Genomic DNA, 17397 nt, shown 5'->3' on the forward strand with positions numbered 1-17397 from the left:
ATACTGAACTGGAAGGTGAATAGATACCAGATTTTTAGTATTAATTACATTTTTTTTTGTAAGATGTTACTTTTGCCTTGTAAACCTTTCCAGTACTGAACTGGAAGATGAATAGATACCAGATTTTCAGTATTCATTACATTTCTTTAAGATATGTTATTATTTCTGCCATATTGTTCTGCCCAGTACTGAACTGGTGAAGATGAATATATCAGATTTTCTTATATCATTAAATGCAGTCTTAATCTTGTTGACGAGTATATTTCACATTCTCGAATTCCATCATTCTAATGAAAATAATAATAAATGGGAACATGAGTACTGTTTCTTACAATATATGATTTATAATACTTAAATGTAACGGGAAAAATTGTGTTCTGTATGGCTTTCAAGTGTAAGTTATGAGGAAATTATGAGGCTTAATATATATATCTCTGATGGAAACAGAATTTTCTTTCAAGTTTCCCCACCTTCAGCTTTCCTAAATACAGTACAAGTGATTCATGTATGTCACAGTTCACAATGTTCAGTGCCTTTGGTTAAAGAGGTGTTTCATGTGAAAGAAAAGTCATGACTTTCCAGGCACGGGTGACAAACTTTCTCCAGGTAAATAATTTTCAGCCTAATCTCTTGTACCCCAGAGCTGCAGAGGCTCTTATTCCTCTGTTTTCTTTTCTTTTCTTTTTTTTTTTTGGAAAGGGGATGGGGACCAAGTTTAATAGAACTTCACTCAAATTCAACCCAAAGGATATGGTTGAAGTGATATTAAACTTACTTATGGAGCTGAGCCCTTCTTGAGAAGCTGCCAATTGTGCAGCCACTCAAGAATTTTCCAGCCTTTTGTAGAACCCGAAGGTTCATTACTGTGTTCACAAGAGCCCTCCACTGGTCCCAATCCTGAGCCAGATCAATCCAATCCATACCATACTATTCTCTCGCACTAGGATACATTTTAATATATATGAGACAAACTCTGTCTTAAGTGCAACAATTTTATTGTAGTTCTTTCTTCTTGTTGCACTTAAGACAGAATTTGTCTCATATATATTGTGTGAGTGTAACAGGATGCTTAACTATAATATTGTATACATTTTAATATTGTCCACCCACCTATACCTTGGTCTTCCCAATAGTCTCTCTACTTCTGGCGTTCCCACCAATATCCTATATGCATTCCTCGCCTCCTCCATTCGTGCAACATGCCCTGCCAATCTCATCCTCCTCGACTACTGATATTGAACACAGTTCAAAAACAGAAATTGGTTGGTGGGGAAATAAACACTTTTACAACCAGATCTCTGCGTACAAGAGGTTGGCAGGGCATGTAGCACGAATTGGGGAGGCGAGGAATGCATATAGGATATTGGGGGGAAAGCCAGAAGGAAAGAGAGACTGCAGTACAAGAGATCTGGTTGTTAAAGTTTTTATTGCTAGTAACGAAAAGAGCATTTTGCGGGTGGCGAGGGAGAGCACTCAAAATAGTTGCTAAGGTAGCATACCTTCTTACCGATTGTGCTCTCGGCTCTGGAGGTAACTTTAAATTTAGTTCACATAAGCTGCGTAGAGATGGCAGTAGCATAACAGTGCTGTCATGGCTACAATGTTGCCAACCAATAACATGGTAGTTCTATGGGGCTGTTCAGGGACCAGGAACTTCATTAAATTACCAGAGTTTCATTTAGTTTAGAAGTGCCTTGCAAATAGTTTGTGAAAGTATTTTATGATTGTATGAATGCCGCCAAAACTTGAAAGAGGTTATGACAACAATGAAAGGAAATATTTATGGTGAATTAATTACTGACTAATTTTCATTGTTTTGTTTTCAGTTATTAGAAAATAATGTCCCTCGAAGTAGAAAATTTGAGAAGAAGGCTTGAAGAGCAGATAGAAGTGTTGAAACACTTCCCAAATGGACCAAGTTACAGAAGTAAGGAAAATAGTGCACATTTCAGGTATTTAATATATAAGAATCCATAGTATACGTACTTTATCGGAACGTTCTTTCCATTCTACAGGTATACGCAAAAATCTTGCAAAAATATATTTGGAATCTGATAAAGAGATCGAAGGAGTATTTAATCTGGTTGAATCACATGCAGTTTCACTTCGCACAAGAACACATTTCCGATATAACCAAGCCAGGTAACAGGAAACATTAATTCTCTAAATTAAACTATTTATTTGTAAAAGAAAACCTCTGTAAATGTGATTTTATGTTCATAATTCATAATTTATTTACATTTTATAAACCGTTACACAATACAATTAGACAAGTCAATTCTGCATGCAGGTTCAGTGAAAAGGAGTCCAATTTCGGTTTCGATGGGTCGTTGGTTCAGCATGGAGGTGAATATGATTCTAAAGGAGTGCCTGCTATGTTAGAAAGGCTATATAAACTGCCTGAAGGTAAAAAGAATAACTTTGTTGCCCATCATGAATGAGAATTTCTGTTTACAGAAGCTCCCTGACCTTCCCAGTCATTCTCTTTGGGAAAGTCTTGAGTAATCCAAATTTTGCATAACTCGAAAGTGTTAATGTTACGTACTTTCATGTGTATGTGTGTTTGTGCTTCTTTGTGCTTTATAGCAAAAGAAATTAAACCATGAACAAATTCATTGTTAACATAGAAAACTGACATTTACAACAACAGAATTTCTTTCACATTCTGTACCTTATTCCCAGTGATATATTATCTCACAGAAGCTGACATCTTGGTGATCGATGACAAGGCCTTAATTTATAGATGATAAAGGAAGGGAGACAGGCATTTTCTCATCAGGCTTGTCATCAGCATCTTGAAAATGTTATTGGTGTTTTATGGAACAGTTTCCTTAAGTCAAGTCTTGCATGACCCAGGGAGCATCTGTATATGAAAACATCCCATTTGTTTTTCACTTGTTTCATAACTATAAAAAACTGACATTTCATTCATTTTAATCCATGTTTGTAATGAATGACAATATGCAGATTTGCGGAATTCCAGATTGTGAATTCTATTCTCTAATCTTTATGCTTGGCCTTGCAATGGGCTGATCCCCCATCCAAGGAGTCCTGCCAACTGTATATGGGATTACAAAACTGAAAAAAGCAGCCAGGGCCCAATAGAGGGCTGTAGAACCATTGATGAATGAACGAGTGAAATCTTTATGCTGTAAACTGTTCATTTCCTCACAAGACAGGTTGGTCTAGAGGTAACCCTGTAGACTCATATGTGGGAGGTGCTTGGTTCAGATATCTCCTGGGATGTTTTCTGTTTTCCTTAGTGAGGCAAATATTTGCATATTACTTCAATTTGGTTATGGCCACTTCCTTCCAAATTGGCTCTGGCCACTTCCTTCCAAATTGGCTCTGGCCACTTCCTTCCAAATCCTTTCCAATTCATCATTTGCCATCCTATCATTGAATGACATATGAACACAATGCTGCAACTGGGAAAAAAGAAGAAATAAAATTAAACGTCATTTCTGTCTTCTTCTAGTACTGAAAATAAATCATCATATGTAAGAAAACATAGGGAAATATGATGTTGAGACATAAATTACATAGAATCATACCTCCACATCTCATATTCATGCCATGCTTCTTAGGCACACGATTTTGATTTGTTATTTGAAGGAATATTTTTGTAGGAGAACATAGTTTATCTCAGTTCCTGGATAGTGTACTTTTTAATTGAACACAGCCCACTTTTCAGTGATCTGAACTACCATCATCACATTGCAATGGAAATTCCAAGTTCAATTCTGGCTGGGAGACACCTGTCCCCACTGAGGCTAATATCAGGAGAGTATTTTTGTTCTTTTCCTGCCATTTCTCATTGATTACCATACATCTTGTACAGTTGACTTAGTATCAGTAATGACAGTAAGTAATAAACTAGGGCAACAAATAAAGCTATTCAGGCTATGCTACTATCAGGATGAAACAGTTCTGTAATGTGTATCTGCTGCAGAGTGGAGTCTGGTGCAACTGACATTTGCGTATGACCCATCATGGCGATTTGCATTTTCGACCCACCCATTCAAGCGTCTAAATCCTCCAGCACTACACATCACAAGATTTGAATGTGGTAAGCATGCAAGGAAGCATCCCCCATATTGTGTCACAATACCAATCAAGCAGAAATTCCGGACTTTGGAGGCAGAGTTACGCACCATCGTTGATGACCACCAGAATCATCTCAATTGGGGGCGTCTTACCAGTGAGCAGTATTACAGACTTAAAGGAATTCTGGACATGAGGATGAAGGTAGGACAGGAAGACATTTTCATTCACATTTGGGAAAAAATCTTTTCTTATAATATTCAGTGAGTTGCAGAGTAAAATAGCATTCACAAAAATAAATAGCAGGTTAAATTTGGATAATGCTTGCTATCACACAGGTCAGAATGATTTCTCAAAAAACTTAAATACAACGCTACAGTTTTTTTATTTTGTATGGGTGTGAAACATGGTTTCTTACATTAAGGGATGAATATAAATTGAAGGGTGCTTATGAAAATATTTAGGATGGAATTGGTGGCTGGAGAAAGTTGCATAGTGAGGAACTTCATGATGTGTTTATAAGAGACTTGCTGGCCATTACACTTTACACAATTTGGTTCAGAGTGTCCTATTAATTTTTATCATTATTTAAAGGAGGAATTAGTATGATTCTTACTATAACCCAACAATGTACTTACCAGTTACTGAAACAGTTACTGTTCCCAAACATTTACCAATTTGTTCATTAAAAGCAGAATAGGCAGGAATGAAGGGGGGAGGTGAGCTATGTTTACGAAACATAAGCTACTAAAGAAATTTCTTGGTGGTTCTGTCTCATTACTACCTCTTATGTTGTGTTATTAGTCATTTTGTGTTCAGCCACTAACCTTAGCAGATAACTTAAACATGTGCTTTAGCATGGCATGACAATATTGTGATCTGAAACTCCTCCTCGTTATAGTTTGCTTCTGTCACTTTACCATACAGCACATAGCAGAAGCAACAGAAATGTCACTCCTATTACATCATTTACATTTTTTGGCATCAGATATAGCAACAGTATCACCAATTGGCAGTATGTGCACCATCCATGAGAAACCATGTTGGTGGGTGAGAGATGATGAAGATTGCTTTCTGCAGAAAGTTCTGGAAATTTTTATATCTGTATATGAGTTCTTGTCTGCTGCTGGAAGGACCACCTGATAGGGTTTAGTATATCAAGAATGTAGGAACAGGTCATTAGAGTTTTAATGACCAGCATGCCTGTGTTACACTTAGGAGGTCCCATGTATGTGTTTTATCAACTACAGATGTTACTTAGCATCAAATAGGATGAAAGGCTTTTCTTTCATACAGTTGCCTACCTAAAGGATGACACACCTCAAAAATGTTTTAGACCAGTGACTGTATTTACACATTTGATTCCACTTTCTTGCACCCAGCATCTTGATCAACTAAACAGCGCTCCTACTTCATATTTGGGAGGTCCCAGTTTCAAATCTCAGACCAATGACCAGCTATTCTGACTTAAGCTTTTTGTGCACTGGGAAAAGCATATTGTGTGGGTTTAATTATTCACTGTTGTGCTTTCAGAATGTGGTAATGAGGCTACAGAATGATTGGCTAGGACACTGGATTAGTCTCCTGATCGGTCACTACACTGAGCCTCAAAATGAGGAAAGAGTTACCTCATTTGTTGACCAATTGCTAGAGCAGTATGTGGAGGGTGGAGATGTCTCGCTGTGAGTGCCTAATAAACATGTTTATTTCTGCAAGTTTATAATAAAATGAAGCTGTTGTTATAATTTAAACTTCTCTCCTCCACAACTAGAAAACTCTAAAATTGGTTCCAATTCCCAATTAATTGTCATAGCATTACCATTTTTGTAATTTTAGATTTTATTTATAAACTGTGATCACCTGAAGATGATCTTAGGGTTTGAAATATGAAATGGTACTATAATAATAAATAACTTTGTTGTATATAATACAATTGATTATTGTGTTTATGGATATAAAGGCAGTTATACTTACACATTAATTCACAACAGGATGAAAATGTTGAAGTTCATGTAAAGTCTCAGTTATTGCTATTCAATTCTAATCAAAATAAAAATATGCAGACAGTTTTTAGTAGAACTCGTTAGTATACTATATTTCATGAAAACCTTTTCATCGGTTCCTGAGTTGTTACATGCAGATAGATTTACCACTCTGTCCAAAAGGTATCCAACATTGGGCCATGAAGACAAAGTTCTGTATCCGGGTGCTTACAATACCTATTCCCCTTCAAAGTAGGCCCCTCATGACTCCACACACTTAGCCCAGCGGTCCTTCCATCCCTGGATGCAATTCTGGAGTGCTTCTTTTGGAGTGGCGTGCAGGTGCACCGTCGTGTTCTGTATGATGTCCTCACGGCTGTCAAAACGGGAGCCTTTTAGCAGTGTCTTCAATCCCCGGAACAGCCAGAAATCACAAGGAGCCATGTCAGGAGAGTAGGGAGCCTGGCGAACCTGCGGAATGCCGTGCTTGGAGAGGAAACCCTGGATCGGGTGTGATGAATGTGCTGGGGTGTTGTCATGTTGCAGCTACCAGTTGTGTGCATCCCACAGCCCTGGTCTCTTGCCCCGAACTGCGTCACGAAGATGGCGGAGGACTTCTTGGTAGTTCTCCTTATTGAAAATTTGACATTGCTCCGAACCTGTCGTGCTTTTGGGCCTCGGGGATGTTGGATGCTTCCTTTGTGATGCCTGGACCTTGGTTTCCGGGTCATATCCGTACGTCCACGACTTGTCACCAGTGATCACAGTTTCAGGAACTCAGGATCCCTGTTGGCGCTCCAGCATGTCCTGTGCGACCTCAAGGCTGAGTTGTTGCTGCTCTGGCGAAAGCAGCTTGGGCACAAATTTTTCTGCTACTCTTCGCATGCCCAAATCCTCAGTTAAAATTGTGTTTGCAGAACTTCTGCTGATCCCAACCTCATCAGCAACTTCCTGGATGGTCAAATGATGGTCCTCCATGATCAGTGTCCACACTTTTTCAATGACACAGCATTTTGGCTCATTGACTTTCTCCCGGAACCCTGGTCACTGTCTGCTGACATCTTTAAAGCGGTTGAACCACTCTTTAATTTGAGAGACCCCCGTTGCATCATTGCCGAAAGCCTGCTGAATTTTGCGGATTGTTCCTGCTTGGGTATCCCCGAGTTTCTGACAAAACTTGTTGCAGTATCGCTGCTGCAAGCGTTCTGTCATCTTGAGCGAAACGAGAATGTGACGAACATGTGTTACACCAGTTCGCTATCTGGCAGCCACAGACGCAACCGGCTGTGTTGCAGATCAGCAAAATATCATGCATGCACACGAAAGTCCCATCTACCACTACGCTCAGTTTCCCCACCCCTTTGGTCATTACTTACAGCAGCAAAAAATAAAGTCATACTTTTTGGACAGTGGTGTATAGTGAATCTAACAGGTATGGTTTTGCAACTTTTCATTGCAGATGTTCTAAAAATCAGTTCATTATGACGCTACTTTATGTGAACAAGTTATTGGAAAGGAACAAAAAGCATGGTACATGATATGCAAAATAATGAAAAGATGAGAAGTTCTGCAAGAACCACTATAAGAAGGAAAACTGCAGAATGGGTGGGTACCCAAGCCAGTCTGGATGCTATGGAGAAGAGAAAAATGTTTTGCCCCTGCCTGAAGTTGAACACTGATTCCTCTGTAATTGAGCCCATCGCCTAATGGCTATACTGGCTGAACTCTGATGTTCTCATATAAATATATGAATCATGTTACTTTGCAGACACAAAACAAAGCATACAGTGACAACCCGGTCCAGAAGGAAGATGTATTTTCTTGCAAAGGCATCAGCTTTCTTGCTAGAGTGGCAACTGCGAAGAGGTGTGGCGGACTGTCTGGAGATACCTATTGCTGCAACCAAGGACATAGCACGACAACTTAGTAAACTTCATGATGCTGTGCAACTCCAGACTGCTAGGAGGCATCCAGTCATCCTAATTTTAGATGAGGTATTGCTAATGTGGTTCAGAAATATGTTGCTTTTGCTTAGGAATTGTGACTCAAAGGGGCTGTCCATTCAGCTACCTTGACACATAGAAAAAGAAAGTATTATTTGTATATATACTGTAGCATGTTTGGGCGACTGAAATGCCATTCGGATTGATAATTGAGCGTATTAACCACTTAGTTACGCACACTCTCTTAATTACATTTAGATATAGTGCTATCACGGATTTACATACACCTCATAATCCACTGTTGCACGCACACACTAGCCCTCTCCGGGTAACATATCTCAACACAGAAATTAGCGCTTCAGATCACTCCAAATATTACACATAAATAAGGTCTTCAATTGCCCTTTAAATCTTCACAGGTCCTCTACGAACTTCCCGTTGCTGTTACTCAAACATTTAAACACTCAAATACTCCCAAATACTGACAGCTGTTCTGTCTGTAACTGTCGTTATATAGCTTCTGCACTGACCATACAAAAGACAGCCTATATTGTTGGAACATGTTTACTGAGCAATTGCACAGCAACAGTCACAGCACGGACTCCATAGAATACCCAGTTACGTGATAGGTACCACTGTTGCGTGATGTCACAGCCTAGCGTGGAGGGGTGTTTACTGAGCGTTGCATAGGAACAGGCTGGGTGAGAGTATGCGACGTCACTCATGGAAATGCAGAGGTCACGTGACCCCTACTTACTGTTGTGCAATCCAAGCGTTCACAGAGCTGTCGCTTAGCAACACGCTGATACAATCCACAGCTCTCCTGTTGCACACGTGCCCTGAGGCCTCTGTGGCTCAACATCTCCTGAATAGAGCAAATACGCCACAATACATTTCATCAAGCCAGATTCATATTATGTTGAAAGTGGTTGAAATAATATTCATTCCACAAAGGACTGTTTGTGTTTTGGCTTTAGATTGGATACCCATTTTTCAGTCCATGAAAGAAGAATTAGGAATTGTTCTTTTCAGATTCAACAATCTCTGGAGACTCCAGCCCCCTATCCAAGGGATAGCTCTTTCCTTTTGCATGAAATTTTGTACCTTGATGTGTACTTCTCATATCCGTGGCTTGCATGTCAAAATGTACAGATGATTTGAAGTTGAAGTTTGTAAAATTCTGTGTTCAGCTTATACACATAACTTGAGGGTTTGTATAAGGGGTGGGCCTTCTCGGCCCTTGCACCGCGACCTACAGTGGTCTATTGTGCTTATAACTTGAGGGTTTCCTCAGAACACTGTGAGAATTGAAGCTGTAAGTAATTATTCATTAGATTTCATACTACTTCAACTATTGCTTATATCATTTTCAAGGGTGCAGTGTACATTATTTAATGATAATCCTACATTGCAGCATCATGTTGCACTTCCTTGAAAAGGCTATATTTAACTGTCCTGAATACAAAACCCTTCCAGTATTACTCACCTGTTGTAATTATTTGTTAACCACGAAGTCATTCTCACCACACACTGGGCTTCAAGTTAATCAGTTAATGAAACGTGTTTCAACCACTATATTTGGCACACTGTCATTTGCATTGTCACTCTTAATTGTCTTTGATAGATATAAATATTAAAATTGAAATTGGTGTTGAGCTTCATAATAAAATATCTGATACTATCAAAATGATTTGCTTTGCTCTTCGATTAAGCTTGTATTATTTGCTATTGGGTGTTTATGTATGTTTATTTGCTTTAGCAAAGATTTTTTGCTACTTTTCCATTTCCTGCTTGGCTTCTGTGTTGTCTGTTGTATGTATGGAGCTGGGATCAAAACACAGAATGTGCTAACTCTCCATTTTAGGAGCTGGAGTTGTTCCCATGGGAAATGCTGAACATACTTCAGGACCATCCTGTGTGCAGAGTACCAAATCTACACATGCTATATGCCCTTTACAAAGGTGAGAGTGATTTTGTGGAGACAGAGCCAGGTTTTGATATGTTGTATATCTTTCAATGTCAATGTAACTCCTCCATTATTTGAAGCTCAGATATAACTTTACTGTTTCATAACAATTCTGCCATGTTCAATCTTTTTTGTTTACATGTAATTATCCTGAAAATCATAAGATGATGAGAAAGGGCATTGTGTATGAAGTGTGCCATTTATCTTTTTGTTTGTTCTGATAAAATGTTCTGCTTGTTACCCCTCCCCTTTTTGGTTATGTTTAAGATGTGTGTTATTGTTATTCTGTTTTAACCAAAATTGGATTGTGTATTTTAGTTACATGTGTGCATGTGCACACATGTATGCATGTAATGTAATGTCATGTTTGCATGTGTTCAGACTGCTGTTGATTGTTGAATATACAATTTCAGAAATGTATATACAAATTTGATTTGGTTCGTCCTGGTCCATCACACTAGCAATATTATAAAAGGTTATCAACTCTGTCCAGTGTGACTGATAATTTTTTTTTCTTTTTTATTGTAATCCTTGAAATGTTTCAGTCTGAGAGATCATCTTCAGAAGAATATATCAATACAGGCAGAAACTACTACAGGGTGAATCGTATAGAAGCAGCCCAATGAATTTGCTAATAATTCTGCAGGTGATGCACATAACCACTCACAATTACGACATACTAATCCATTGGCCGTGCTGAGTCGAATGGTATGCACATGATTTGGCAAATGGCAGCCCTTATGCTGGAAGGTCAAGGACAATCCCGAAACGTGTCTGCAGTGCGCAGGCGACAGTTATGGAGTACACTGTTGAACAGCGAGTGTTTCTTGTGCGCATGTACTGGGTGACAGGCTCGATTGCGAACACACAATTGGAATTCAGGAGGAAGTTTGGAGTTCGCAAGAAGCCAGCAAAATCAACTCTACAGTCCTTGGCTCAGAAATTGGAAAGGACAGGGACACTTTTAAGTGAACGTGGTAAAAACCGCCCAGAAATGCCAGAAGAAACGATTGCAATTGTGCGGGACAGGTTACTGCAGTGTCCCAAGAAATCATTATGACGTCTAAGCCAGGAAACCGGGTATTCTTATTCAACGTGTCAACAGGCTACAAAGAAGTGAATCTTCTTCCCTACAAGATCACCAGTGTTCAGGAATTGGGTGATGTTGATAAAGATAAACGGGTATGGTACTGTTTATGGTTTTGGGAATTCGTGCACGATAACCCCAGAATTTTGGATATCACTTGGTTTAGTGATGAAGCATGGTTCCATTTATCAGGATATGTAAACGCGCAAAATTCCAGGATCTGGGCGTCTGAAAACCCACATGAGATTGCTGAATCACCACTACACCCACAAAAAGTGGGTATGTGGTGCGCCATTTCTGGTTTACGAATCATTGGACCGATCTTCTTTGACACGACCATGGACAGCACCTTATACTGCCATATATTTTTATGATTTCATGCAGCAGCTGGATGATGTGGAACTTACACAGGGTTATTTTCAGCAGGATTCAGCGACGTGCCACACGTCCAACATGTCCATGGAACTCATTGAGAGCTTCTTCCCAGATCGCATCATCTCTAAAAAGATGTGGCCCCCAAAATCCCCCGACCTTACCAGCCTGGATTTTTTCTCTGGGCTTTACTGAAGGACAGGGTGTATGCAAACAAACCGCATACATTACAGGATTTAAAGGACAACATTTTGGCTTAAATCAGGAACATCACTGAAGAAACACTGCAGCGAGTCATGGCGAATATGCAAACGCAGGTGGAGGCATGCTACTTGAAAACGGCGGACACTTTCAACATCTGCTCTGATCACGGCACACAACCCAAGATAAGATATGTGTAAATTACTTTGATATCTGTATGGTATATTTTATATTACAGCTCATTTCATTGGGCCGGTTCTATATGAATCACTCTATTACGTGATTGGTCAATATCAATACATATATACAATATAATCACAATGCCATGAATATAAAATCCGATCCTTTAACACTTACAGTGACTTGCATGAATATATTAAAATATTTATTAATTATTATAATTGGTTTGTTTACAAGATTGGTTTAAAAAGACTTTGTTAAAATTTAGAACCAATTTGGTTAGTGTCCTTTATACTGCTTCTCTTTAAAGGAACTCGACTGTCTACCGAATCATGGTTCCACTGTTGATGAATAGGACTCTTAATATTATCCTGTTGTTCGGGGCATGCTGTGTTATGACATATCCTTCTGAAGATGGTCTCATCATCATCATCATCATCAGTAATCTGTCAGACGTCAGGTCCACAGTCTCTTCCAAAATAATTCCTCCACTTAATGCGATCTAGAGCTTTCTCCTTCAAATGACAGTATCCTCTTCTGTCCCCAAGGTCATCCAGCATCTTCTTACGTCTTCTTCCTCGTCTTCTTGTCACTTCTATCCGCCCCTGTATCTTTCCTTCAATAACTTTTTTAGAAGGTAGTTTCTGCATAAAACATGACCAATCCAACTAGCCTTCCGTTTTCTTATTACGTTTAGGATATTCCTCTGCTCACTGACAATGAAGAAGTGTTAGAGAAATGAAGAAGTGTTAATTAGAGTCAGTGAGCAGAGGAAGATGGTCTATCAGACCAAAACATATCAAGGTTGAAAGAACAAAAAAAAAAACAAGTCACACTGGACAGAATTGATCACCTTTTATGTATATGCAGAATTACAATTCTGGGATATTCATTCAGTATTGTTTAATTATTTCAGAAACTCTACGACTTATGAAAATACTGTGTTAGGCATAATATGTTTTTCATTTTTCTTTACAAGTTTTGTTCAAAACATTCACATCAACAAATATTTAGCAAATGTGCTTGATAATGGGGCAAAAACACATTTATGTCTTCTTGTAGTGTTCATTACATTTGTCTAATTGCAATCAAAATTGGGATGTGTCACCACATTTCAGTGATTCCCTAAAATTAAAAATTTCATAAAAATCCTTTTAGCAGTTTTGAAGTGTTGTATGGAGAGATGGATACAGTGGATTAATGGATGGATACAGCTGCTCCTCAGGGATGCAGACATGCCCATAAAAGGATTTCCATTTTTTTGTGTAGATACTAACATGAATATTGTTTCAGCCCATGAAAGAAATATCTCAAGGGGCAGATTTGAAGTGGATGCATCATCTGGCTACTATATTGTAAATCCAGAGCAGAATTTGCCTCGCAATGAGAAGCGCCTTCGTCCTTTCCTCACTTCACGAGCTCCCAGTTGGAATGGTACATTCGGTGTTGCACCATCTTCTGAACAGTTCAGAGATGTGCTTCAGAACTACAACATATTTATGTAAGCCTGAAAAATATTGCTAGTATGTATAAAGGCAATATACGCTAATTTTTTATGGCTATCTTAAGGCTCGCATACCCACCATCGTCAGACTTTGAATACAAGAATATACTGGGATGAAGTAAAGATTTTATTCCAACTAGCGATAAATTTCAGATATCTTACTCTCTTGGAAGTGCATTATCACAAGTCATGACAAAATGGCAGTATTCTTCACTCATTTACCTGTGATCAGAAAACAGAGGCTAGTTAAAGCTGCACTTTCATTTGCAAATTAATATTCTTAGCATGAAAAATGTTGTGGTGCCAAGAGTTGTCAGAAGTATGTAAGAAGTTATGTGCTTGCATGGAAGGCATGGTGCATAGCGGGATGGCTAGACTTTTAAATTTCATCTACTATCATATTTAATAATTTTTTCCCTTCTGTTTTACATTCATGTGCAAGTTATTATACATCATTTATTGCACATTTTTTCTAATCATTCTAAAAATTTAAATTTTCATATGATTTGACATATGAAGTTTACATAAATATTTCTCCTAACAGATACTCCCCTCACTTTTCTCTTCAGCAGTAATTCATTCATTGGTAGGGCCACTTAATTTAAATGATAGGTCTATGATAGCTAAGTGATCATTTACCTTTTACTGTATTACTTTGATCTAATATGCTTTTACGTGTACAGTTGGTAATTCCTTGCATTCATCAAGTGATTGTTGCATATAACAACTGAAATATGTTCATATGACTTATAATTTTTCTGTTTGACTTCTCTGCAGTGATGGATCCATGACTATGCCCATCAAAATGTACAATCTCTTCCATATATATAATCTCTGCTCTCCTTGGCATTTGTTTCATGCTGGTTTTTTGCATGGCTTTTTCTTTGACCCTGATGACAGAGGCAACCTATTCCTCCAAAATGTCAGTTAACTTTCAACAGACTACATGGTGTTATATCCTAGATGACTGAACTCTTCACACCCACCACTGTGAGAAGCTCAAATCCTACATATTTCTATGCTTGATCATAAGTTGCTTCACAATGCAACACTTTTGAAGGTAAATGTTTTGGATGACCAAATTTTCATTACGGAATCATGGTGCTTTGTCGACTGTATTCTAAATGTGGATTTGATTTAAATTAAATCAGTGATGGTGAACATGCAACAGAACTTAGCATAGCCAAACTTGACAGGGGTTATTAGAAAACAAGCGTATGATTTCAAGAGTATGTGACCTGTTGTGGTGGTAACATGTCCAACGTGCCTTAGAAGAGGGAGGAGGAAAGTGATGTGGGAAAAGTGAACCTCCAACATTTTTGTTAGCACTGGAGGACACTGACACTGTGAGGAAATACCTCATGAAGTTTAGCGATGATAATAATAACATGACACCTGACCCAGTAATATTGACAATAAGGTGTACAGGATACAGTAGAAAGCAAAGAAGCAGCATCATATGTCACTGTACATGTGGAAGAATAATATAAATTACATTATTAATGCATTGAACTAGATTACAATTTTAATGTAATACAGTTATGTAATTTATTGTATTTCATTTCAAACAGCTGCATAAATTTTCATTTCCTTGAATTTACTTTAGTTTTAAATGGTCCATTCAGAAATGTGAAATCCGAGTTTCATTACATTATACCCATATTCTCCTAGACAGGACTTTGTCCTAGAAAAAATCTTGAAAACCTCAAACATGACAGCCAAATCCTAGCTGTGATCTGAATTTGATACCTATAGAATACATTACTGATTACCTGACTTGGTTTTGGTAAACAAGTCAGAACCTGTTTGAATTTATTATGTTCATTTCATTAGATCAATAAACGATACATTTAAACACAGATACAGAATGTAAGATTTGAGGCTTTCACGGCGGTGACTATGAAGAAAGCAGTCTTCTGGGATTTGGCACCGTGTATAAGTGGTGTNTGTAGCTTAATTTATTTAATTTTATTCTAGAAAGTGTTCACGGACTTTCTCATTCTTTTCTGAAACTTACAGTGTGTTCTTTGCACATGCCTGATTTATTTAATTTTCTCTGACTAACAATAATTAATTTGTCATAACTTCAGAAGTTGGTTCCTTAATTTTAGCTATGCTGGACATGGATCAGGCTCGCAGTTCCTGCAGGGAGATGAAATCCAGAAGCTCAATGTACAAGCTGTGACCTTCTTGTTTGGGTGTTCAAGTGTCACCAGCAAGGATCTGGGGGGACGAATAGAGCCTGCTGGAATGTGGCACTTCTATCACATTGCAAGTTGGTCAGTGTTTATTTTAGTAGTCAGAAGATAAAGCAAGGCTCATCAGACTTGCTTCATTAATGATAAGCTGTAGGTCAAGAGAAAGAAAAGGAGTAAGGTGTAGCGACATGAGCTGTTGGCTTAAAAGAGTCCTCTTAAAATATTCAGAGCTTATAGTAAGAGAAAATTCTAGAAATAATTTTTAATTAAACAGATTGTGTCACAAGGTGTGAACTTACAGTAGGAATAAATCTACCCAGAAGGTTCGAACACATACATATAATTAGGTCAGGATAAGCCAGAGTTGTAGCACACTTAGAGGAGATGGAAAAATTACATAAAATATTAGACGGATGCAGACTGGATTGACCCTGTGCATGATAGCGTTCAGTGTAATTCTTTGTCAAAAAAATTCTCCATCTTTCATGAGCATTTAAATTTCAGCTCAGCAGACCTTCTCAAGGTCTCTTGCCTTAAGGGGTTAGTTAAGCACTGATGGCCTCTGACTAAACTTGCCTAGTTTTGTTCAACGTATATTTTTTCTGAGTAAAATAAATGGTAGGGAAAATAAAGCTGGTGGATATAAACTAATCAAAATTAAACTCTGTAAGTACCACTGTTGGTATCCACAATGTGGATTTGAACAGTCATGACGCAATCAAAAACAGTGCTCTAATTTTTGCTTATAAATTTTACAGTCCCATGGTGATTGGCAATCTGTGGGCTGTCACAGATGCTGCATCAGATGCCATCACAGTACACACACTACATAACTGGCTGCCAAGGACACAGGATATGGTGATAGATGAAGAGCAGGAGAGGATGCCACTGAAACCATGTTATGTTAAGGACCCAGATGCCCCAGAACTATGGCGTCCAAATGGCTACAGATGGAAGCATGAACCTGACTTGCTATCTGCCATACGCCGCAGTCACACTGCTAATAAACATTATATGGCATCGGCTGCTCTGGCGGCCAGAGGGCTTCCAGTTGTAATCAGAGGCCAGGTCGACAAAGACATACCAGCAAAATCACTAGGGTCAGGATAGATTTCTTAAGTAATCAATTCATAATAAGTGACTGCTTCTAAAAGTAGTTTTCATTCCTATGAAGGTTTGAGACTAATAAGGATTAATAATTTTCTACAAGCACAGCAGTGGCTAACTTTACATTCCATCGGCACAAATGTGAAACTGGTTGGCATATTTACTGAGTTCTCAAGTGTAGTTAATAAGTAATTTTGTGCCTTAAGAGACTACAGTGAAACTTTGATTTTTGTTTTGAAGGGAACATCCAAAATAGATGCAAAATTTGAGCAAGGTGTAAGATAAGGGAAATAAAAACTATGTAACATATGGAATGATGTGTGTGTTGCTTTATACCCTAATTTCAGAAAGCAAACACAAATATACATGTTTGAATATAAAAATACATGGTGCAATCCAAGTTCCCGAAATATATTAATAAAAACTGTTACATCTTACCTAGATATTATTCTGCACCATCACCTTCGAAGTAGTCCCCTTGGGAGCGCATACACCAGTCCCAGCGTTTCTGCCACTTTTCAAATGCATCCTGGAAGTCTTTCTTTTATAGGGTGTTTAGTACCGTCTGTGTTTCCGCTTGAATTTCCCCAACTGTATCAAATCGTCGCCCCTTTAACTTGATTTTCATCTTGGGGAAGAGAAAGAAGTTGTATGGAGCTAAGTCTGGCAAGTAAGGTGGGTGGGGAACAACTGCCATCTTGTTTTTAGCCAAAAATTCCTGCACAATGTAAGCCGTATGCGGTCGTGCGTTGTCATGGTGGAGTACCCAGTCATTCATGTGCCACTTCTCTGGACGTTTTCTCCTCATGTCCT

The 17397-nt window shown here is 38.4% G+C and overlaps 1 protein-coding gene across 5 annotated transcripts in view; it reads left to right on the forward strand.

Moving 5' to 3' along the window:
• Positions 1 to 1640: 1640 nt before the first annotated feature.
• LOC111864184 (separin) overlaps positions 1641 to 17397 on the forward strand; it is an 18432-nt gene continuing 2675 nt past the window's right edge. Inside the window, exons 1-11 of one of the 5 annotated variants that reach the window (XM_023851249.2) lie at positions 1641 to 1754; positions 1827 to 1927; positions 2016 to 2142; positions 2291 to 2406; positions 3953 to 4248; positions 5578 to 5726; positions 7795 to 8020; positions 9834 to 9930; positions 13069 to 13276; positions 15391 to 15558; positions 16236 to 16577. In XM_023851249.2, the coding sequence (XP_023707017.1) occupies positions 1840 to 1927; positions 2016 to 2142; positions 2291 to 2406; positions 3953 to 4248; positions 5578 to 5726; positions 7795 to 8020; positions 9834 to 9930; positions 13069 to 13276; positions 15391 to 15558; positions 16236 to 16577 (1817 nt within the window). In that variant the 5' untranslated portion in view covers positions 1641 to 1754; positions 1827 to 1839. Of the gene's footprint in view, positions 1755 to 1826; positions 1928 to 2015; positions 2143 to 2290; positions 2407 to 3952; positions 4249 to 5577; positions 5727 to 7794; positions 8021 to 9833; positions 9931 to 13068; positions 13277 to 15390; positions 15559 to 16235; positions 16899 to 17397 lie in introns of those variants that run through there. The other 4 variants (XM_023851247.2, XM_023851251.2, XM_023851248.2 and 1 more) reach the window with 4 other exon arrangements.

Source organism: Cryptotermes secundus, unplaced genomic scaffold (genome assembly GCF_002891405.2).
Source record: "Cryptotermes secundus unplaced genomic scaffold, Csec_1.0 scaffold2129, whole genome shotgun sequence".
NCBI classification, from domain to species: Eukaryota; Metazoa; Arthropoda; class Insecta; order Blattodea; family Kalotermitidae; genus Cryptotermes; species Cryptotermes secundus.